This window comes from Dipodomys spectabilis, unplaced genomic scaffold, assembly GCF_019054845.1.
Source record: "Dipodomys spectabilis isolate Male_0828 unplaced genomic scaffold, ASM1905484v1 ptg000387l, whole genome shotgun sequence".
Taxonomy (NCBI): Eukaryota; Metazoa; Chordata; class Mammalia; order Rodentia; family Heteromyidae; genus Dipodomys; species Dipodomys spectabilis.
Genome location: NW_024871064.1, coordinates 2,475,022 through 2,500,167, shown reverse-complemented (window position 1 = coordinate 2,500,167; position 25,146 = coordinate 2,475,022). Strand labels below are relative to the sequence as shown.

Below are 25,146 nucleotides of genomic sequence, written 5' to 3'. Positions count from 1 at the left end.
CTTCCTCTTGCAGGTCTAAGCCCTGCAGTACTGCCATGAGGAGTGTCCACAAAGCCCTGGAAGCAGTTACTGGCCTACAGTAAATGACTGCTCGGGTTTCTCCCTTAAGGAATCTTAATCAATTATGAGTAAGCCACTCACGCTATCTTATTATGGATTGCAAAAGTAGACACTGGGTCCTCCATTGCTGCCCATTGTACACATACCATAAAATGATCCAGAACTGAATTCTGAATTTTATTAGAGAATATATCTAAAATACAATATTTATTAAGTTATGATATTTGAATGGAAATATACTCTGTATCACAACTATAACAATTTTTATAGCTCATACTTCATTCTAGAATTCCAAAGTCACTGAAGTATAACATAATTCACATTTAAGATAACTTTGCTACAAATATATAAGAATTTTAAAAATATTTTCATTAATATAACATCATGGAATCATGAGTGCTCATTTTATCTGATTCACAGTACACAAAATCATGACTATTTGGCCTGGTTTACTTAATTAATTCAATTTGCTTTCTAATACGGATTTGCACTCAGCCATTCTACAATCCTATGTTTTGAAAAGAGCATTTTAGTGAACAATTCTGAGTGCTCCTCACTCTGTGTGCTGTGGACAAAGTCATATTTCTGCCCTTTGCATTTGGTTCCTGTTTCACAAAGGCTATGGCAGAAGCCAAGCACTAACTCACACAGCTCTTCCCTCAGGTATGAGTCTTTCTTTCGCTCTTCACATATTAGTAAGCACGACAGGTGAGAGATGAAGGATCTACAAGACCAGACACAAAGCAGCCGGGGTCCAAATCACCAAGGTAGACTTGTGTGAGCTACTGAGTAACACCCGGAGAGTCAACTCTCCGGCCTCCTCATTTGAAGGAAGCTTTGATTTGCCTGTTCTTCAGTGGCTGAGCTGGGCGCCAGTTGTCCACCATCAGTTCTTCCGGTTCACCCTCTCCATTGAAGTTAAGTTTGCGGAATTGCAACATCTAAAAGACACAATAAAAAAAATTAAAAATTAACCGTTCACAGTACTATTGACTTAGGTGCTTGTGTTGTACCTGGAAATAGTCTCCAATATTCATAGTACCATGCATCAATGACCACTGCTCAATTTTATTCCTAGTAGACAACACATAATCATAGACACATATACATGTATTACTCATGTATGATTTCATATAGGAAATCTGTTTATATACAAAATTCAGGAAACCATTGAAGCCATTTCAAAGGAAATTTTCAGTGAGCTTGTTTTTCTTACATTTTGAATCAAACATCGAAAGTCTATAAATTCTTATGTCTAATACGTAAAACAACAATAACAAGGCTAGATTCAAATTAAAGGTTGTTTTTTTTTTTTTCCTGAGCTACAGAAGGTAAACTACAGCATTTATAGAAACTGATAAAGGGCTGGGATCTACAAGCTCCAAAGGCCCGCCAAGTTATCTGCTAGCATTTGTGTGTGTGTGTGTGTGTGTTGTGTGTGTGTAGCAGATTTATAGATGTGTGTGTATGCATGTATATATATGGATTTATATTTTTTCCAGGAATGTATCTGCTCATGCTAGGACTTTAAACACTTGTGAATGGCTTATTTTTATACCCTTTAAAACCTGTATTTGTTTCCTTGTCTTGTACTGTGACACAAGCATCTCAAACAGTAACCCTCCTCCTACTTTTTTTTTTTTTCCCCCAGGGCTGAGGACCGAACCCAGGGCCTTGTGCGCACCGGGCGGGCGCCTTTCTACTGGGCTAAATCCCCAGCCCCCTCCTACTTTTTTGGGATCATAACCATGTTGTTTTTTCCTTTTCCTTAGCAAGACTTGATCTGTGTGAAGAAAGATGGCTTGAAAATTAATATAGAAGTCCATGGACCAGTAGTTTTTAGCTTGTTCATTCTGAATAGTCATATCCCTTCCATTGTTCCTACATAGTCAAAACTTTGATGTAGTTCAACTCTTGGAACATGTACAGTTAGCTCTTCAAGGACATCTAAGGTTAATTACAACAAAAATTACAACAAAAAATTACAACAAAATCCCAGTAATACAAAAAAGAGTCTACTTAAAAAATGTACTCAGGCCAGGCGCCGGTGGCTCACGCTTGTAATCCTAGCTTCTCAGGAGGCTGAGATCTGAGGATTGTGGATCAAAGCCAGCCCGAGCAGGAAAGTCCATGAGACTCTTATCTCCAATTAACCGCCAGAAATCCGGAAGCAGAGCTGTGGCTCAAGTAGTAGAGCGTTTGCCATGAGCTGAAGAGCTCAGAGACAGTGCCTGAGCCCAGAGTTCAAGCCCCATGACCAAAAAAAAGTACTCAGAACAAATATTTTGGTCAAACCAGTGTAAGTGGCTTATAGTCCCTTTTTACACTCTTATGTTGGTCAATTTGACTTTTTTTCTCTTTTGATGGTACTGGGGTTTCAGGGCCTTGAACTTGCCAGGCAGGTACTCTACTACTTGAGCCATGCCCCTCAGACCTTTCTACTTTTATTACTTTTTGAATAGGGTTTCACTTTTATACCCGGACTGGCCTAGATTACAAATTTCCTATTTATGCTTTCTGAATTGCTGGGATGATAGGTACACGCCACCACACCCAGCTTTTAATTGGTTGAGAAATGGTCCTACAAACGCTTTCTTGAACTATGATCCTCTCCATTTCTACCTTCCAAGTAGCTAGGACTGTAGGAGTGAAGCACCTTCACTCATTCTTTTTTCTCCATTTTTTTATCAAAGAGACCATCAAAGAGCCACTACTACCCCATGATTTCTCTGTCTTCCCCTCTAAGTCTCAGGGTATAAATCTGAGGGAAAACATGTGAATGGAATCCTTCTGCCATGAAGAAAACTGGATGGTAAGTGCTTCAGTTTTCCTACACCTCTGACTGTATGTCACACAACTGTAGGCAGTGAAATGAAACAGTGAGACAATATCATCTGCTTCATCTTACAGACCCAAAATTTCTATGGTTCTAAAATGTGTACGTTTAAGTCACACAACTAGAGTTGCCATTTTCTAAACAGCTGGCTGCTGATTCCTTAAATTATCAAAATTCAACCTTTTGGAAATGCTAAAAAAAAAAAAAGTGTCCATTTCCCACAATTCAACTATGTACTGAGAGGATGTCCAAGAAAAAAATTAATTTGAATCTGCATTCATGGATACACCAAAGATTTAGAAGCAGCTTTACCCACTTAAATATCACCAACTCAATTCTATGAGAAATGTAGGACTATGTGGTCTGAGCCTCTAAAGCAAACTGCAGTAAATTTCTTTTTAGAGGTACTGGGATTTGAACTCAAGGCCTTATGCTTACAAGGCAGGTGAGGTCCTCTACCACTTGGGCCATACCTCAGTCCCAGGAATGTATTCTTATATGCCCCAAACTGTAATAACCTCTTGAATCATGAGTAGTAAGGCTAGGTAATTATCACTGATATTTATGAAACCATGAATATGAGTCTCATTCTTCTGGGCCTCTGTCTTTTCATAGCTGACCAAAAAAAGAAATCATTCATTAGCTGACAGATACCTTGATCATTTAATTCTCACAATGACCAAGCAATTGCACAGATTAAACAAATCGCCTAAGGTTATAGTTACTGACTAATATTTACAAATCCTCTTTATTTACTAAGTGCTGTTGCGGGGCCAGAAGCAGCAGGAGGAAGATTAAATCACAGGTCTATCTGACTCCAAAGACTAAGCTCTTTAGCCTCTGATAAATATTCCACATCTCTCAGCAGAATTCTCCTTAAAAACCCTGACCTGCTCACTGCTGACGGTGATGGGTTCCTTGAGCACAATCCAGGTCACACATTCCAGTAGAGGAGGGGTGGTCAGAGAGCCTGGGTAGGTCCAGTAGTCCAAGCTTCCAGGAAGAAGCCCACGGGGATCAAAGTTAGTGAAGTCAGCACTCTTGCCCTGTCAGGCAAACACATGGCAAAACCATCACGTGATCAGCAGAGAATAGTGAGAGGGCACCAAACATACACATGCCTATTCCTCACTCATAGCCAGAAACCTTTTTGTAGATCACAGGTTCCAGAATTACTAGTGAACAAAACCGAAAGAAATGAACAGGAGACATTTGACTTGGAAATGTAGTTTGGCACACAGGGAGCAAAACCAACTGATTATTGGTTTCACGTGTCCAATTTCTATCTTATTGCCAAAAATAACCTCTTATGCTTTCAGTTACATCACTGACTGATCATATCTAGTATCTGAGGTGAGACTGCTGTACTAGAATAATAATAATAAAATTGGGAGGTGCAGTAGCATGCTTAATGAGAAAGGAAATGCTATGCTATATGACAGCTTGGTTAGAATAAAAGAACTACCCTCAGCTCTGAACACCACTCTTTCAAACCAATAGATGAAAACAGGAATGCTTTATTGAAATAGGGATTGGGTTGTGACAAAGAGATAGAACTATATTGCAAAAAGATTAGGTTACTGTCAAACAAGAATAAGTAACGGCAATTAGAGATAATTAGCCTGGATAGGTCAAAGGACATAAGAGAGACTCCAAGCGGGGTCATGTAGAAGGAGAATCAAGATAGTCAGGTTAGAAAGAAAGGATGCACATCTCAGAAACTCACTGCTGTTTTGAGGGAGTGCTTTTACAGGCAAGGCAGCTAGCTCCTGGAGATGGGTTTGCCATCACCGGAAGGGACTCTAGTATTAAAGTATATGCTCAATGGCCTCCACACAGCTATGAGACAATTTAAACTCATATAGCTGCATCTGATCAGAGCGGTCACAGAGAAGAAATCTATCCATGAAGTAAGGCCTTGTTGATCTTTTTCATCACCATATTGCTTCGATTTGCAAAGTAGTTCACACTGAGAAAGTACTCAAAAAATATTTGCCATAGGGGTGAATGGACAATTAGTCCAGAAACTCTTCCAGTCTGTTTGCATCATGAGATTCTCTCTCTTATATATGGAAGCAAGATTCAGTAACTATTAAGTATCAGAAGTACACTAGAACTGGGGTTGACTTTTGTAGACAGAAATGTTCATTAAGAATAGAAGCAAATTGCATCATTATTAACGCTAAATAGATCCACATAGAATTTTTTTGGCAGTACTAGGGTTTTAACTCAGGGTCATGTACTTGCTAGGCAGGCCTCTACCACATGAGCCACAATAGCCCTTTCTGCTTTTAGTTAACTTTTCAGATAGGACTTACGATTTGGCACGAGGACTAGCCTCAGATTATGACATGACATGTTCACAGGAGGCTCTGGACAGCCCTTACAATACCTCACCTCTTAGCTGGGACCATTGACACATGCTGCCACACTTGGCTTATTAATTGTGATTGGTTTTGGCTAACTTTCTGCCTCCATTCTCCATATCTCTGCCTCCCCAGAAACTGGGATTACCCATGGATGCTACAATTCTTACGTGATCAAAGCAAACTTCTAAAAGTAATAGAGTATTGTTAAATTGTTGTTATATTATTGTTATTGTTGTTGAAATTATTTTTTACCTTTGTTTTAATTGAATCCAGCGTATCGAGGACTTTCTGAAGCCCCACTGTAGCATTGCCAATCTAAAACCCAAGAGAAAGATATTATAACCCAGTTAAGATGATAGCATTCTTTATTTGACAACCCTGTCATACATTTTCTCCATAAAGTGAAGTGAATCTGCCACTGCCTATATGCCACACATTCATCTTAGCTTGAGGATAGTGACACTGAAGCCTCCCTGCTGTTACTGAATCTTCAACCTGGCTCTGTTATTGCCTCTACCATTCTCCTGAAACCACCTTCTCAAATGTCCCCCGTGACCTCTGGTGGCTAAAGCAAAGAGTTTTGAAGTGTTTTCCTTACCTAACCTCCTCAAGGGATTTTACATACTGCCTCCCATTCTTGATAAAAACCCTCCCTTGGCATCCTTCATGCCGTCTAGCCTTCCTGATATCCCTTGACTCCTATGTTCTTCTTTCCTTTAATCAGCATCTTCCCCCTGCCTTAAAAGCTTTACACTATGTCCTGAGCAGCTTCATCATCTCCTTCTCGGTGCTGTCTTCCGTAGACAGGATGACTATTTCATAGACATCTGCACTCCCACCTCAGCTGATGATATCAGGGCTCACGAATCACCTGCTTTCACTGTGCACTCTCTTCTATACAAATAGCTGGATGACAAATCAATTTGTGCAGTCTCACTGTTGGCCACAAATTGCCCATCCTGGGTCCATGTTCTTAACACGCTCCACCACCCCCACTTGATCTTACTTCATCATTGTCTACCCTAAAATGACACCTCAATTGCTTATGGTCAAATTAAAACAACACAACACCTGCTAGTCATCTGCAGTTCACCTCTTTCAGCTCGTTACATTTACATGGGAATTGTGTATAATCAGTGCTTCTTCTAATTGTCTTTCTGGCCTAAGAAAGAAGGCACGAAGAAGTATTAGGAGAAACAAGCCTAAAAACTCTTCCAAGACTGAAGTATTTTCTGGGCGCTTTTGTAGAATGTCCTCTGTTAGGAATGTTCTGTGTGCTCGGTATTTCTTGAAAGCAAGAGAAAAAAAAAAGAGCAAGAGAGAAAAGGATTGAAAAATCAACTCACCTTCAAAAAAATACCCAGAACAGCCAGGCCATCAGGGTGCGTTACAGCTTTTCCAAAGTCCCCATATTTGGTGTTCCAGTGAACTAAGTGAAGCTAAGGGTGTGGGAGACAAAAACCACAAGAAGGATTTATGAAACAGAAGCCAACAGGCCCCATCCCATGAGCTTTCCTCATAACTAAAGGTTCCTAAAAAAGTAAAAACGGAGATACTTTTAAATCAAAATTCTTCATTGTCATGTTAATTACCCACTACTTGGTATAATTGCAAGTGATTTTCCCAACTCTACAGGAAGACAATGCAGAGTTTCAAAAGAAGGCATACATCTTACTTCTAGGTGTATAATCAAAGAGATTCCTCCCATTTGAATTTATTTACTCATTGCCAATGGTGTCTTGGGAGACAAGTTAGAGAAAGTTTTGCAGCCTTAATTATATTATCACACTTGAAGGTTTTAAGAAATAAATGTGAAGGTCCCTTGGCAAAAGAAGTGGTTCACTTGGCGGGAATTAAAATACACAAAGGGAACTTTTGAAAAGAATGTGAAGTAGCACCTTACAAACAGCATGTCTTACCTCTGCAGCATATTTAACTTTATCCACAGTGTGCTCAGATCCTTGCCCATCAGAGGAGCCCCAGTGAAAGTGAAACTGAGCCAGCCGGTAGGGGCTATCCAGTGGGCCTCCTTTCAGCACTAAAATGCAACACAGGAGTGTAACATATCTGCATATACACACACACAGAGGCACACACATACCCACCTAGGTGAATGTACACACACAGGCATACATGCAAAATGTACACACAACACACCCCAGCTAAAGATGACCACCTTAGCCCTGTTTTATAGAACTGCACGTAGGTCACCATATTTTCACTCCATGAAAATCAAATTCAGATTCAGATTTAACTGGCAGTGCTCCTTGCATCTGCTGCCTGAAGTATGGATGCTTCTCACACCCATATGTGCAAAGCACAATGCGCTCATTTTGCAGTCCTGAGTTCAGGTTCCGAGGGTGGAATTTTAAATAGAATTAGTATTTCCTCTGGGAATCACTTGGGAAAAGCCCAGTCAACTACATGCCAATGCACTCGCTGGCTGCACACCCACCTGAACGTGGGGACCTCTTCCACCATGGCCTGATGACTGCCCTTTGACCTGTTTAGTTGACCTCTGACCTACCACTGCTGACATACCAGGATTTGTGAGTAAGCATTCCATTGATCATGGCATTTCAAATGTACTTATCCTTAACTCTGTTACTAACTGGCTTTATCCTCTTGATTTTTTTTTTTTTTTACTGAATCTATTTGACACTAGTTTCTTCATTTGCAAAATATTCAACTCCTTATTTCTTCACTAATAATTTGCCATCTTCTATGTGAAATGTAATGTGTTCTATAATCTCTAAGAACTTTTTTCTTACCATCGCTATCCCAGGTTCTACCCTCCTGGTATTTACTTTATTCAATAAACTTGGTACTAGAAATTACCTTCTTAAACTGCATCTCTGTTGATAATTGACAAGCTGTGTTTTGAAAAAGGATTACAACGTGGGAAATCACTACAAAAATCTTTTTGACCTAAATTATATGTATTAGTGGACTTTAATTCCTATACTTAAAAGCTTTAAAAGTAGTTTAGTTGAACTATATTATTTCTCTAGTACTGAATTAAAACATCTGCTGTGTTCAGTATGTTTTGTTACCCTTGGTTTTGTTTTCTTTTTCTTTTTAATTCCATAAAATAATAAGCTGAAACCTATTCTGGCTTTTCAAAACAAAAGGACAAAGCCAGTATAATCATTAATTTGCTTCACTTAGCTTCACTTATATGTGCTCAGATGATAGCAAGGCCCATTTATGTAGTCAAAGCCAAGATGGGGTGGGCTATAGTGCTTAGCAGCATGGCCTTCGTATGCTTTCTCACAACCTCTGGCTGCCAGCTCAGTCAGGAGAACACAGGGAGACTGAAAACAGAATGAATGAATCAGAAACGGTGTGGTATTACAGATCTACCAAGAGTCATAACTTTAGATGTATTCTGATAAAATCTCACCTTTTGAAACACAAAACCAACTATTCATAAACATTTAGTTTTGTCTGATAATCTGTAAGAAAAGCAAAATCTTAGTTCTCAAAACTTGGCATTTTCAGAAATGAATTCCCTTTTTTATTGAAAAAAAACCCTTAAAAGTGAAATACTGTAAGTGTAATAACTATATCATAATTGTCTAGTAACTCTTCAAAGCTAAAAATCAATTGGCTGATCATGAACGAGTGCCATTTATAACATCAAGTAGCAAAACTAAATAAAACTATATTCCGCAACCAAAATAACACATGGTTATAAATGTAAATGGTTATAAAGATTCCCTCTGTAGAGAATCATGCTTGGATTTTATCAAGAAAGTTTACTGTTACTTTTATTCTCCTCCTTGCAAACCCTAAACTAGTACCTTAGTGTACTTGTTACAGAGAACATATGGAATTAGGTAAGAGTATATTTACATAAACTTTTAAAAGGCTTTATGAACACTAAAAAAATTAAATGAGGAGCTGGAAAGGTGGCTCAGTGGTAGAGTGCTTGCCTTACATGCAAGAGGCTCTGGGTTCAATTCCTCAGCAACACATAAGCAGAAAAAGCCAGAAGTGGCTCCATGGCTCAAGTGGTAGAGCAAGACAAAAAAAATTTAAAGGAGCTCTAATTCAATGATTGAATACATTTGTTTCCCTCTATTGTCACTAGATACCTGTTCTAGCCTCCAACCCCCAAACTCCATATTAATATGAAACTTGTTGCTATGTAGATTAGAAATCTATTGTAATTAGGTAAAGTTATGAACTCTAAAGATAAATTGTTGCAGTAAGCAAAATCTGGCTTCTTTAACTAACTAGTTATTTCTCAGAAAATTCGTAGCATGGAATTTGGTCAGTGAAATCCCTCCAAGACATAGATTCAGGCCAGCTGTGGTGGTGTATCTCTACAATCCCAGAACTTGGGAGGCTAAGGCAGGAGGATCATAAGGTAGAGACCAGGGCAGACTTCATACTGAGATGATGTCACAAAACAAGCAAAACTAACAAACAAACACATGTTGTCATAAATTGTCACAAATTATGATAAAGAAGGAGTATATCTTTGTGAGAAACAGTAGGTTATGTGCTTCTCAGATCTGCTTATTTATTTATTTTGCTTGCAGGATACCATTTTCTAATCTGTTCCAGTTCAAAATAAAATCTATTTTCTAATGAAAAATTACACCTTACAAATAGCAGGAGTTGCTGGCAACATTTGTTTTTCTCTGTGAAATGAAATTCTGGGAGGACATACAAATTCCATGAGCTATTATGACATGTTCCATGAAGGAGGGAGACACAGCAAGGGATTTTCTTCTCTAATTTGCTTTCTAGCCTTTCCAAATTTAACTTAAAGTCAGTCTCAACACAAGAGCTCCAGCCAATTTTCATTGTATGATCTGTCAGTCGATTGTCTCTCCAAAAAAACACAAGAACCGAATATAATATTATAGTTTGTCTTCCTATATGGATTACTTTGGAAAACCATTAGACTTGTTTTTGCTAAAAGTAGGCCATTCCGTAAAAATGCATCACACTATACATCTAAAATAAAAACCAAGAATTTAGCATTTTACATTTTTATTCTTTTCAATCTCTATTACTACTTAAGAGATATTTGCTAATAAACTAGATTTTTAATGCTTCTCAGTAATCCTTTTAAAATACAGAATATAAGTAAACAACTGATTTTCTTTAGTTTAAAACCTAGCATTTAAGAAACTTCCTATCAATTATGCAGCTGAATAATTAACACAGAAAACATGGCATTTCTAGGAACTGAATTTTCTCCAGAAAAAAAAAATTTTAATCACACTTTACTATTTTTACTGCTGATTAAATCATGCACGCTTTGCTTGTTGACAATAGCCAACCATCATCCCAGGGTTATAAGTTAATATAAACAGATCTGGGGAAGGAAACATGACCCTATTCTATTTCTTCTAAATAATTAGATATTTAGCTATCATGTTTACTAGATAAACATGGTCAAAATTCAAGAGAAGAGACGTTTTGGCTTCAGTGGCCCAGCAGTTACAGGAGTAAAATTGGTGCTCTTCATGACTATGCTACTGAAAGCATTGGTCAGTGTCTAGGCTTTAAGGATGATGCTGACACCATCAGTCATGTGCGGGAAAAGCCTTCTCACTTGTTGTTAGGATTCTTTTTAATTTAGGATGGCTTGTGATGGAAATTTTTACAATTTCAAAATGTAAGTCCCTGCAAATCAAGCTGGACCCACTTACAAAGACCCATTCATTATGTCACAGCAACAATCGTTGGCTTGAGAGTACAGGTGAACTTCCTCCCGCTTTGTTTCCTTCTTTCTTTTTCTCTTAAACTCACATAAACACATAAAAAAATTTCAATTTTCAAACACTATATACAGAGTTGCACAATTCTGGCCTTGGCTTTCAATATTTACCCCTAACTTTGCAACAATGCAGAGGAGTTTTAAACTTATTAACACAAGTTAATAAGTGAGCAGGAGTTAATAATTTGACTTTTCTCCCAGATAAAGATCACAATAAAACATCTGAAGCAGGGAGAATTGTTAATACATTTTTTAAGCTTAAAAAGATTACCCTTTTTTCCATTAATTTAAGGTGATTATTCTAAAAGAATTTTAAAACTGATAAGAACATTAATCCTCGTTTGTAAGAAAAGCTTATTAACTCTACATTTAAAATGTGGACTTAAACATAGAAAACACAGTCAGCTCAGTTCCTGAACCTCACGTATTTACATTTTGGTATATGAAAATATTTAAGAAAACCTACATTCTTAAGGAGCTGTGGAAAGCTAAAATTTCAGGAGGAGAGCGGTTGCAGTAAATGAACAGAAGCATTTATGCAGAAAGAAAGGAGTAAAGGACATCTAAAAATGTTAACATAACAAAGACAGCTCCTAATAAAAGAGTAGTTAAGCTTCAAAAGTTAAGTAGCTAAAGTAGAATGAATTATTTTTAGACTTAAGTGTACAGAAAACACATATCAGCTTTTGAAACATGCACTAACTGAATGTTAAAAATATGGTAATCATTCAACAATTCTCATACAAGCTCATTTTCAGGGCCTGCCACTTAGTCAACTTGAAGGGGAAACCGTAGCAAGCTACTTAAACTTTTGTACTTCTTCTCTTCATGTTTATTTTAAAAGGGCTGACTGCAGTTTCTCTACTCTGTCCTACATTTCAGAACCTAGGATTCTGTTTAAGTTTAAAAGTTTCTTTGTATGTGGTACAATTATTTTAAGTTTGTAGAAGGGTTTTGCTTTTAAATCAACATGTTACTATATTCTGAATTATAGTTGAATTGAAATAACTGAACGTAATAGAGACAGAATTACAAAGGAGTTTTTTGGAAGTAGGGGAGAACAAGTCTTTCTAATATTCATTGCTGACCCTTGCTTTCAGCATATTTTCTTGCCTTTCTGGAGTACCTACAGGTGATCTCTTAAGTATTTTCTATCTCCCTTTGCACAGGGTCTCCTAAAATCAATAACTAAACTCCTAAAAATGAATAAACCCTGGAAACCTCTACACAAAAGCCCTATTTTACCCTGGAAATTCTTTTCTGTCATACCCAGTCAGATACCTAAGTTCCCTTCATGTTTCTGCAGTTCCTTGGAACACTTCCTTTTTACAGTTGTCAGTGTCTATTATTTCTATGTCCTATTTTAGATTTGTCAGCAGATGTTGGGCCCTGGGGATACAGGAGAGGAACCAGGCCTGGTGTTATTAATGAGATATATATATTTATATATACATAACACATATATGCAGGCACCTATATATATATATATATATATATATATGTTCATATACATATATATGAACTAAGTAAATAATATCTGTGTCTCTAAATGTTAAGGGTTAGAACCTCTGTTCTGTTTTTACTCTGTCACAGTCTAAATATGGCCATATTTGCTGTAAGAAATTTAAAATATGGCTTGCTGTCATCGTTAGTGCTTACGTAGAAATCAATCCATCAAAGGTTAACATAGTCATAATCAAACATACAATAACTTCATGAATAAAATCAATACATGTTTAATATGGGAAAGAGAATATCATAGAGTATATAAAAACAAAAGCTTTACAACTTTGGTGGGGGGGGAGGAGGGAGGGGGAGGATGGGGGGGCAAGGGGAAGATGGGAAGGGGAAACAAAGGAGGAGGCTATAATGCTTGATAAGAAATGTACTCATTATCTTGCCCATGTAATTGTAACCCCTCTGTACAGTATTTTCACAATAAAAAAAAAAAGCTTTAAATGCTACTGTGAACATCTTTTTTTTTGGTCCATATCCTGGAGCTCATTTCAATTAGCATCATTTTAGATAGTCATATGTACCTAGCTATTGAGCTACTGGTATGTGACTAATCTTAAAGCTGATGAAATCAAAGTTTCTTCAGAGATCTTATCATAGGAACAAAAACTATAGCAATTGCCCAATAAGAGTAGCCACATGGTGTATAACCATAAAAACAGTGGTCATTTATTGAGGAAATGCTATGTGCCACGCATGAGATTGGCATCCTTTAGATATGTAACCCCCATAATCCTTCCTTTGCAGCAAATCCTTTGCAGCAGATACTTCTGACATTCCAATCTTACAGAAAAAAAAAAAAACACCTAAAACTTGGAGAACTACCATTCTTGAGTTCATGAAGGCACTTGACAGAGCTAGAACTTAAATCTGACTGATGTTCATGGCCATCAGACTACTGGCTGAAATCTACTTTCCAGCAATACACATTACAAGAACAATCTATTTCATAATCATAATTTAGGTATTGCCTCATCTGGTACCTTCTGATTCCTTATTTTAAAACACACTTTGGGCATCCCATTTCTAGGTAGCATCCAAGAGGAGTGCATGCTGGCATAGTACTCACTGACAATAGCCATTTCATGGTGGCAGCTATTCACTGAGCTAGCTCACTTTCTGGCTTTTGAGTGACTAACCCTGATATTTTATAGCATTATTTTGGCCATATACAAGGAATATAGGAGTCTTACATTTACAAAAAGAAGTGTTTTATGTTTTAATTATTTAAGCATTGTTTATTTGGAGTGGGAGAAATTCTTGGGAAAGCAATAAATTATACATCCAATCATGATAATGCTGAAATGGTGAATGCAAGTGCATGTGTGTGCATTATGTCTGTCTGTATGCACACTATATCTATGCACACTAAGAAACACAACAGAGGAACAGGTTAAGTTGAAACTATCTCGCAAAATATCTCCAGCTGGTCTCCCACTAAATTGTTTTCCAGAGCCATTGTTTCAGATAGCTAGACATCTAATTTATCTGAAAAAGAGGAAGATTTTCTTTTAAAATAATCATATTGCATTGCTAAAATGAATAGTTAAATGGTTTCAAATACATTTTAGTATTATAGGGGATTATTCAAAATTATTTTAGTATTATGGATCATTATTCAAAATACTGTCAAAACGTTGACAGCATTTATTGAATGTTCTCTCTGCCTTTTCTCTAACAATCCTTCCACTCCAAACAACCACTAAATATAATGTGTTTATAACATCATTTCCTTCAATGACCTTCAGAAGAGAAGGCTCAGGAAAATTGGTCACTGGCAGTTAAATCAACCAGTGAGCAAAAGAGGCAGCGGCCATATCCAAATGGGATTCTTCTCCAGTTTCTAAATAGAATAGGAGCACTGTGGAGGTGTCTAGTAATCAGCCCTATCAAAACGTATGATAACTGGACTTGTTAGTAATAGACTGCTAATGTTAAACACACACACACACACACACACACACACATCTTTGCTTATGGAACGAATTTCTGGGTAGATCTCTACATATCCTGATCCCTTTATCATGCCAGCCTGACAGTGAGAAATAATTCATAAATAGTGTTTTACATGTATTTCAGTATTTTAATTACCAAACGTTTATCATTTATTTCACTGCTACCTAAAAATTATGCACACTAAGATACACTTGTTTATTGTATAGATTTTGATTCTGGAAGTATTTTAGAAAGAATCTGAAAAGTTCAAATTTGGGTAGATGTCATGATTGCTAACCTGTTTTGCCAAAGACCCTACCTTTTGTGACTGTTCTCGGGTATATTATAGTTCCTCATTGCTCTACTTGGAGGCCAGAAATATTATGATGCGGGGGGAGGCTGCCCTAGGAGACTTTTAAGTAATTAGCCCACTACTCTGAGTCTGGGACCAGAAGGAAGAGATCAGAGCACCATCTTCCTGAGATAAACTGTAGCCACCCATTCCTTCCATACAACTAGGGGGGGGGGGGGGGGGGGGGGCGGGGAACCAGCCAGCTCCTGGCTCAATGGCACTCACCTGCTTTGTCCTGGGAGTCATCAAACTCCACGTTGAAGGAGTGGCCATTGTTGAGGATCTTCCGGGAGGCAGCTTGCTCATAGCTAATGCTGAGGGGCTTCAGGCCCGGGTCATACTTAGCTGCTTTGGTGTCGATGTCCACCGGGGACTGGCGCTCTCCCTTGGCAATGGGGAAGTCCTGATGCCAGTGGTCAGGCCCTGAAGACCAAAGGATACTGGTGTCTCCCTCAATATGAGGAAGGGGACACCCAAACCCCTACAATGGCGGGGGAGGGGGGGCGGGGAGGAAGGGCAATGATCTTGTCAGTTTGGACTCTGCTACTTACTGGGTAAACGAGGTGCGTCTTCATTCCCTCATTAATTAGCAATATCACAGATGACTACTAAAGTTAGGACGGATTACACGCAAAGCCCTTGAAGCAAGCCACGTCATCCAAACATCAGCTACCTTATGGCCAGTTTTTGTTTAGTTTGCTTATTTGTTAAATTCAGCAACTAAAATTGCACAGGCACAGCTGCTGCCATCGATCGGGGCTTACAGTCGGGATCTGGGATCTGCCGACTCTAAAGGAATCCCAACGGATGCAGATTTCTCCCTCTGCCTTCCACACTGGGGCAAAGTACTGAGCCACTGTCCGGCGCAGGCGCAGGTTCCCAGGGACACGGGAAGCCCCCCCCCCCCTCCAAAGATGTGTAAAATAGACCGGATGCATCTTTCCTGCACTCCGCTGGCTCCAGAAACCTAGATTTGGGGCCGTGCAGCTCCCAGTGGCCGCCCCTCTAACGTGAGGAGTCTCCACAGCCGAAGGCGAGGTTTAGGAATCCGCGGGATCGATCCCGACCAGCTCCAGGACCCACACAGTTCGTGCAGGGAAATCTTGGCCACAGGTGTTGCGGGGCTGGTTGTTGGGGGGGGGGGGAATCTCTTCGTTCTTCGGCAACCAACTCCCAATTCCCGTTATCAATCTTTCCCCGATCGGGTCAGGACCACGGGGGACTCTGGATTGCAAGGGGCTGCGCGGGGATCCCGCTGAACCTGCTGCGTGTCCGTCCCTCCCCCCCCCCTTCCCCGCCGGGGCTCCGTGCGCCACCACCCGGGATTCCTCGACAGTGCTCGGGAGCTGGGGAGATGGGGGCACCCCCGGCCGGCGCGAGGCGCCCAGGGCGAGGCGGGCGCCCAGGGCGCACCTCTGCTCTCCCCGCTTCCCCCCGCAGCCGCGGTAAACAGCAGGTGCCGGCGCCACAGAGCTCAGACCCGCATTAGAGATGGGGCGTGGGGGGGGGGGGTCCCCTCACCGCCGCCAGCTCCCGCACTCACCGTTGTGCTTGCCGTATCCCCAGTGATGGGACATGGTGGCGCGGGCGGGCGGGCAAGGCAGGAGTTGGTGTCTCGTCTAGCGGCTGCTGTTGGGGCGCCTGCACCGTGTGTGTCCGCGGGTCGCACGGTCCCCGGCTTTTATAGGCTCCCGCCAAGTTGGTGATGGTGATCGGGGGCGGCCCCGGGGAGGGGACCCCGGGTGGACCCGGGGAGGGGGCGGAGGTGAGGGCGGAGGTGAGCTCCCAGGGCTGGGGCGGGCCCGCTCGGCGAGGCGCCGGGGGCGGGGAAAGCGCCCGCCCGGAGGGCGCAGGGCCGGCGGGGCTGGGGCGCCGCTCTCCCGCTGTCCCCGGCCCCCCTCGGCTGGCGGCGAGACCCCCGGGCCCTCCCTCGGCGCGGCGGCGGCGGCTCCCGGGCTCCCCGGTGGAACTGGGGCTGCGGAGCGCGGCGCGCGCCCGTCCCCCTCCCGGGAGCCGAGTGGCGGCGCCCGGCGAGGATTGCCTGGGACCGGGCCCCCGGGTGCCTTTTATCCCCGGTCTCCATTGTGAGCGCCTCACCGGCCCGGGAGCCCTCCCTGCCGGCCCCGTCGGCCTGATCGGCGGGCCAGCCTCCAGCTCGGAGACCTCCCTCGCTTAGGATCCCGGGCCTGGAGCTGGGGAGCCCGCTGGGGAGCTTTGACCTTGGGGCAAGTAGGGATTCGGTCCTTGGGGCGCGGAGGAGCGCGCGGCCCCGGCGCTGGGAGCCGGCGCCCCCTGCTGGATGCGGCGGGGTAACGCGAGGAGGGCGCCACCGTCGGGGTCCCCCCTGGAGCCTGCCTGCACGCCGGGAACCCAGCACGGGCGGTTGGCTGTGGCCGAGGGAGCCCCATGAAGTCCTCTCTCCCCTGCTTCTCTCCCTTCTTAATTCTCTGTGGACAAAACAGGTTGTTTTGTGTGTGTTGTGTTTTTGAGGGGATGGAGGTGTGTGGAGTCTAGGAGTGTGCTTAAAAATAACCAAAAAATAACCAAACCATCTAAAAAAATGGCATGGTTTTTGTGTTTGCTCAGTAAAGAAGTGAGACTTTCCTGGCTGACCAAGGACACGTATCTGTCATACCCAAGAAATTAAGCGCAATAATAGCATAGTTGTTTTGGGATTTTGAAAGCCCCCGCTGTTGTGTGGGATACCTGTAATTCAGGCCAAAGGCAGAGGCAGGAGGATCCTACCCTGGAAAAGATAACCATAAGTCCTTGCCTCAAAAACACTGAAATGAAAGAGCTGAGAGCATAACTTGAGTAGCACTGTACAGAAGGCTCTTGGTTCATTCCCCAAGACCATAGAAAGTACTTTGAAGACATTTTTGGGTCCCCAGCATTCTGATTTGCTGGATTCTAAGACATTTTGCCTCAGTGGATTGCTTCTTCATAAAGCTACACATTTCTTGAGCGCTTGCTTCGAGGTTCTAGCAGGGGAGCGCAGCTACTCCTATACCCTTGACCGAAGACCCATCCTCCTCTATCGGGGATGGTCCTCCTCTTCCACGAGCGCGCAGCTTCGGGAGGGACGCACTTGGAGCGGGAGGGAGAAGGGACACCCGCCTAGCCAGCCAGATCAGCCGAATCAGCCCTGGCGATCAATGGGGTGACAGATGTCGCAGCCAGATTGCCCTCACATCCAAAGCTACACATTTTGGACTATGAATGTAAAAGTTACTATTTTGTGTTTAAGCATTTTCCTTGACCTAAAGGTTCACTTTTCCCATCCTAATTTTAAGAGAACATTTCCACAGAAACCTAAAAAAAAGAGGGAAGTTTCTTCTGTGGTCTCTTTGAGAGCATACAATTCAGACTTAAGACCGAGCAGACTAGTTTTCCTACTTGTATAGGCCTTGATAGCAATTATTCTAACATATACAGGTTAATTTTTTTTTAAAGGTAAATTACAGTAAGCTAAATCTTAACTATCAGAATTAGTGCTTATTTCAGCTAGCTCTACACAGGCAAATGTGATTCACTGTTAGATCGCCTTGTTCTTCTTTTAGATTAGAAAATTGCTTGGCTGTGTTTATGTGGGTATTCTGGTGGAAGTCTGGGAATGCTGTGACAAAAGACTGTTGAATGTTTTAGATGTCTAGAATCTTCACAAGATAAGAAGGTTTTATTTGTGCCTCATAGCTACTGGGTCTCCGTTCTGATACAGTGTGGGGGGTGATTATTTATATAATTATCAAATATTTACTTAAGTCAAAGGAGAGGGACTCCCAGCTGAGACTCCATGGTTCTGGCGGAAATGACCAGTGATCAATGCAAAGTCTGTGAATGTAAAGGGGGGGGGGGTTAATAAGGATCCTGTGGGCTTTGGAAGGCTTTAAAAGCAGCGGGACCCCTTGCTCTCATTTCCTCCCCAGCTAATTGTGGCTTTACTACAAGGATGGAGAGGGAGCATTCTTTCATTACTAAATACCTCTCACAAACCTTAAACACCACCCAGCTAGAGTCTTGTGCTGGGGATTTTCCCTCGTCTCTACTGGGTTAGGGAGCTGAGCCTCCTCACACAGAGCTGCAGTTGGACTGGGGGAAGGGGTGGGTCAAATGCTAACCACACAGCAGGAAGTGGCTAACCTCCTGATTCTCTGGAGAGATCCAAGTGTGTTTTAATTCACTTGAATCTGTGGCAGTGGTTATCTTACCCTTTGGTGTTTTTTTTTTTTTTCCTAGACAATTCCTTATAAGGTAGAGGTGTTTAGGCCTTCATGTCAATCAGATACTTGCATTTTTCTGAGGGTATTCTTTGCAGGCTATGATAATTAGCTGACTGTACTGTCAGAGACTTAACAATGGAATTTTAGGAATAAAAACAATATGTCTTGTATACTTGTGTTTCATTAGAAGTTAGGTTTTTGTTTTGCCATATCCTACTGGGAACGTTGGCACACACTTGGAATCTCAGCACTTGGGAGACTGAAACAGGAAGATAAGCCAAGACTATCTTGGCTACACAGCCAAAAATTAATAAATAAATAAACCCTCAAAATCTAAGTCTGAAGCCCAATTCTGAATTTACATTCCTAATGTGATGTGGTTACACACATCAGAAATGTGTGTAATGTTCAGGAAATCTCAAGACAGGAAAATTAGAGTTTGAGGCCAGTCTGGGCTATATTAAAAAAAACTGTCCAAAAAGGAAAAGAAAGAGAGGAAGGGAGAGAGGGAATGTGGTTGTTAAGTATTCAGTGAGTGAGTATGTAACAATCATCTGAAGAAGTGAGGGCTCTTCAGGTCTGGCTACACATTGCTAAATACATACATGTGACGCTGTGAATGCAGTACACATCCCCACAGGTTCAAGGTGAAAGTTGAAGAGGTGAAAGTCTCTAGTCTCAAGTGGTTGCTTTGGTTTTGCTGGGGGGGGGGGGGGTCTCATGGGGAGGAAATCTTTGGAGCTTCCATGTTATTGCATTCACATATTCTTTTTTATTAAGCCAAGCTTCCGTGAGCAGGACCAGTACCTAAATTCTAAGTACCTCTATTAATTTATGAAGTTGTATTAATCTGAATAGAAGCAATGGCAGATTCGCTTGATAGAAGCCAATTGGTTACAAATAACATTATGTTAAAATTAGACTGGTTTTGAATCTGAGCCCACTTACTATCTCTCTGACCTTGGCAAATTGTATGTTCTTGCTAAGATTCAGCTTCCCTTTTGTACAACCTAGAATGACAATTCCGACCTCATAAAACTAGTTAAGGACTACATGACATAATATGTAGAAAGGGTTTAGCCCTGTGCCAGTAATGACAGCTTAATAGATGTGAGCTATTACTTTCAGTTTTCGAGCTCTATTGAATGCTCTGTGTTTACTATGGACATGCTCACTCATTTGACAATTTTGTGTGTGTGTGTGAAAATACCATACAGAGGGGTTACAATTACACGGGCAAGATAATGAGTACATTTCTTATCAAGCATTGTAGCCTCCTCCTTTGTTTCTCCTTCCCATCCCTTCCCATCTCCCCACCCCACCCCCACCCCCTTGTTTGACAATTCTTGTCCAGTGCTATTACACACCAGAGCTACAGCTGGGAAGCAGGTCCAGGAGCTCCCTGCCTGCTGTGGGTTTCCACAGGGATGGGAGGAGGCAGAGTACAATGAACAAGGAAGAAGACCACAGTAAAGTGAAGTCCCAGCTCTAGCAATGAGCACTAAGAAACAGGAATGAAGAGGAATAAGAAGGGAGCCTAGGCTACTTCAGATGCAGAGGGCACAAAAGTCCTGTGGTAGGAAGTGACATTTGAGGAGCCACTGAGGCAAGATTGGGGAAAGGGCACTTCAGCAGAGGCTCCAAGCAAAGAGATTTCTAGAACAGAAAAGCTTATGAGTATAGAATTAATGTTGAGGATGAGGAGACAAGTCGTCAAAGCAGAAGCTGGTAGGTCATGATACCGAGGAAAGATGTTTTACTTATTGCATGCGAAAGCCACTGGGAGGAAAAAAATGATACCAACTCCATTAGGAAAGAATCTGCTGGGTACTGGTGGCTCATGCCTGTAGTCATAGCTACTCAGGAGGCTGAGATCTGAGGATCACAGTTCAAAGTCAACTCAGGCAGAAAAGTCCATGGGAGACTCTTATTAATCACCAAAAATCCTAAAGTGGCGCTGTGGCCCCCAGTAGTAGACCACCAGACTTGAGCACAAAAGCATAAGTGCCTGCCCTGATTTCAAGCTCCACAACTGACAAAATAAAAAAAGGAAGAAATGAAAAGGAAGGGATAAAGAGACATTTAGAGTTAATTGGTTAACCTCTTTATTTTGAACATGAGGAAACCATTATCAGTGTACCTTGTGCTGTTTCCCACCTCCTTGCTTTTACCTAACTGCTATTAGGAAGATCCCAACTCCCTCTCCTAATGCACAATGTCATCCAGGTCCTGCATGGCTCTGGAGGCCCTTTTGGCACCGAGCCTCTTTATTCTATAGTAGAATGGGAGTCAGCTTCACACAGTGGCCAAGAGTTCAGCTTCAGTTTGTTCTATGATTAGTTTCACATTCTCAGGCTTTGGCGCTCACATGTGAAATGTAATCCAGGATGTTAAATAAATTTATGTAGATGAATTATTAGTTGGTAGCTACTCTGTGAGGATATTGTAATGATAATTGAGGAGCATAGAATGACAAAGTGAGAATCAATTTTTGTGATATGATCTCAGTTTTTATTCCGGCTCTCATATGTATTTGTGGCATCATCTTGAATGAGTTAAGCAATCTCTTTCAACTTTACTTACTTAATTTGTGAATTGGAGGCAAATCCTAGTTCTAGATGATTATGATGAGAAAGAAGATCTTGCCCAAGCGCAGTTCTGGCATATTATTTTTGGTTGACTAAATGATATAATGGTCATTATACTTTCCATTGGCAAATGATAGATTGACTTTTTTGTTTCTATAACTAAGGTAAAAAAAAAATTTAATAAACATTTGTGAGATCCTACACAAATAAAATAATATTTGCTGAAAACTCAGTACGCACCAGTGCAACTCTTACCTGTTGAGCATCAGCCTGTTTTATAGCCAGGGACACTGAGATATGGAGGTAAGTTTGCTTACCTCTGGCACTCAGCTAGGGAATGACAGAGCTCAGGATAAGACACCAACAGCCTGCTTCAGAGTCTGAGACCCTAGCTATCTGCTACGTGTTCTCCCCGAGAGCCAACAGGGATTTGCCTGGCAATACCTCAAGGTTATATATGTTGCACTGCCCTCTACAACAAAATCATAGCAACATGCTGGGCATTATTAGCTTTTCCTATTGAACTCCCTCTAACTGCTAGAGTGTTAAGAAAGATATCACTAACTTCACATCTAATAAACTGTTCAATTCAAACACCTCAGGAAACTGCTTTTCAAGCTTTTAGAAAAGTAATTCCTCATGTGATTTTATTTTCACCATCACTAGAAATATTTAACTTTTCCCTAAAGAGTCCCCTCTATATGATTTTTAAGAGACATCAGTGAATTCGAACATGGTGTCAAAAATAGTATGTGTAGTGCTTGATACTTCGGAATCTAGGGAATTCACAGGTACCTTGGATTGTACACCCTCAGATAACCAGTGAGACTGGGGTGAAGGGGGGAACAGCTGTATTCAGGTTGTAAAACCCTGTCGTGAGACTATCTATAAGGTTAAGGTCTAAAGATGCAGCTCCATACAGAGTGCTTGTCTTTCAAGTGAGAGGTTCAATTCCCAGCATTGAAAAAGAAAAATAATCTATCAGGTAATTCATTTTGCCCAAGGTCTAGATAAAAAAATTATATATGCATGTGTGCATCCAGCAAAATTTGAGCCTTTGGACAGTGGTTTGCCAATGATATTCCTTTGAATGAATAAGGGGGTTTGTTTAATGGATTGGGTAGAAAAATAAAAACTTTTGTTTGTAATTTGGGATTACTGTCTGGTTTTGTTGATGTAGTTGTTTGATTTTGTTTTGACTTTATTTTTTTTGCTTAGACACACATTCAATGATGGCTTTGATGCCCCAATGATAATTGCTCGAATAGATTAACACTAACTTCACCACATGATTGGACTCTCTTTTGATTATAAATGATCACTCCGTATGGGGAATTTCTGACTTCTTGTTAGTAGCAAGAACAAACTAACATTTTTCCATGCAGGAGGAACGGAAGGCATCACAATGAATTCAGTGTTACGAACTGGAATCTAGAAGCCTGTCAAAATATGGATGTGAAAAATACAAAAGAAACAAGAAATCACATAGTACATTAAAAACAACAACAACAACAAAACCTCTTTTTGAAAGGGTTTCATGCTTTTTAAAGGCGACAAGTATGTGAGACCTAAAAGTAGGCCAAGAAACCACCTGACCCATTAATTTAAAAGTAGGCAAAGAGAGACAACCTCCAAAGTTGCTCAAGAGAAATTATACAGAACACAGATGTGGCTACCGAAGGGAAAGGCTTATCAGTTTCATGCCTGAGCACAAGACTCAGCACACAGTGCGGGTGTGGTAGATGTTACAAGAGATATGAGTGCCATTGGAAAGGAAAAGCAGATCCCAGGACCAAGGGGACTGAAGAGCGGCAAAACACAGCTCTGGGTCAACTGAGGACTGCGGCCAACAATGATTTTCATTCTTGTTTTGAATGATGCAGCCCCTTGGACCTAGTTCTTGAATATGATCTTCCAATATAGAATTTAAATACACACACACACACACACACACACACACACACACACACACACACACACACCAGCTTGGTTGTTTTCTCATCTTTTTAATTCTAAAGCAGAAAACGAGCATGTTGTAGGTATGAAAAGATGTCTTCAAATTTTGAACTGTTCAGAATTAGAATCTGGGGAAATAAAAGTATTACATAAACAAGGAATACTGCTTTTCATTTTGAGCCTCCATGTCATTTTCTTTATGTATCTTTGCTGTATTTATGTGTTTTTAACCACATTGCCCAAAATTATTCTACATAATTATCTTTCTCTTCTGAGTGTAGTATCTGAAACATAAATATACAGTTGAATAAATAAGCCAACATTATCTTAAATTTTTTTAGTGGACAGAAGGAACACAATAATGAGTGTCACCTGATCTATTCTTCCTTCTTTCCTTCCTTCTTCCTTCCTTCCCTCCTTCCTTCCCTCCCTCCTTTGTTTCTTTTCCTCCTCCTCCTCTGCTCCCTCCTCCTTCTCCATCTTTAAATGAACCAAATTCTAACCAATCCAAAACCTACCAAACTCAAGGTCAAATCCAGACAGTCAAAATTATGTGTTATAGTGCACTAATTCATGACAGTGTTGTTTGCTCTGTTTTGGTTAACATTTGTATGGAACTATTGTATTCTACTCCGAGGTAGTACTTATTTGGTGAGGCTGTGAATGAAATAACAACAGCAAGTTAAGAAACCACAGGACAGACCAAAGTAGACCAGGTGGAAGGAGACTACTCCACAGCCTGGCATTGTCAGCAGAGCACTCTGGCCCGGCCCTCTCTTCCAGGCCCGCCACACATTTCAGGGAGCTCTGTCATGAGCCACTCCATGGCAGAAAGCAAATAAGAGTACCTGCATTCATAGTTAATTTTTTCACATGCTAAAATTGTCTGTTTTTGTCTTATAATAACAAAGCATTTTGTGTGTGTGCGTATATATATATATATATATATATATATTTATATTTAAATTCTATATTGGAAGATCATATTCAAGAACTATGTCCAAGGAGCTGCATCATTCAAAACAAGAATGAAAATCATTGTTGGCCCCAGTCCTCAGTTGACCCAGAGCTGTGTTTTGCCGCTCTTCAGTCCCCTTGGTCCTGGTATCTGCTTTTCCTTTCCAATGATACTCATATCTCTGTGTAACATGTACCACACCCGCTCTGTGTGCTGAGTCCTGTGCTCAGGCATGAAACTGATAAGCCTTTCCCTTCGGTGGCCACATCTGTGTTCTATATAATTTCTCTTGAGCAAGGTTTGGAGGTTGGCTCTCTCTTCCTACTTTTTATTTAATGGGTCGGGTGGTTTCTTGACCTACTTTTAGGTCTCACATACTTGTCGCCTTTGAAAAGCATGAAACCCTTTCAAAAAGAGGTTTTGTTGTTGTTGTTATTTTTAATGTACTATGTGATTTCTCGTCTCTTTTGTGTTTTTTTCTCCTGTGATTATCCCCTGTTGTCACTGTATTTGATTTTGCTATCCTGGTATTGTGTATATATTTTTCTGAATTAGGGAAGGGAATGGGGACAACAGAACGGTGTGACAAAGGACAAGGGGGACCAATGCAACAGCGGTAT

The 25,146-nt window shown here is 41.0% G+C and overlaps 1 protein-coding gene across 1 annotated transcript; it reads right to left on the bottom strand.

Moving 5' to 3' along the window:
- Nucleotides 1-226: 226 nt before the first annotated feature.
- LOC122096727 (carbonic anhydrase 2) lies at nt 227-16,472 on the bottom strand. The gene is made up of 7 exons (XM_042667297.1): nt 16,348-16,472; nt 15,030-15,227; nt 7,185-7,303; nt 6,612-6,704; nt 5,518-5,580; nt 3,787-3,942; nt 227-1,001 (listed from the first exon to the last, which is right to left on the bottom strand). The coding sequence occupies exons 1-7, from the start codon at nt 16,379-16,381 to the stop codon at nt 882-884; spliced, it is 783 nt and encodes a 260-aa protein (XP_042523231.1). The 5' UTR covers nt 16,382-16,472; the 3' UTR covers nt 227-881.
- Nucleotides 16,473-25,146: the final 8,674 nt, after the last annotated feature.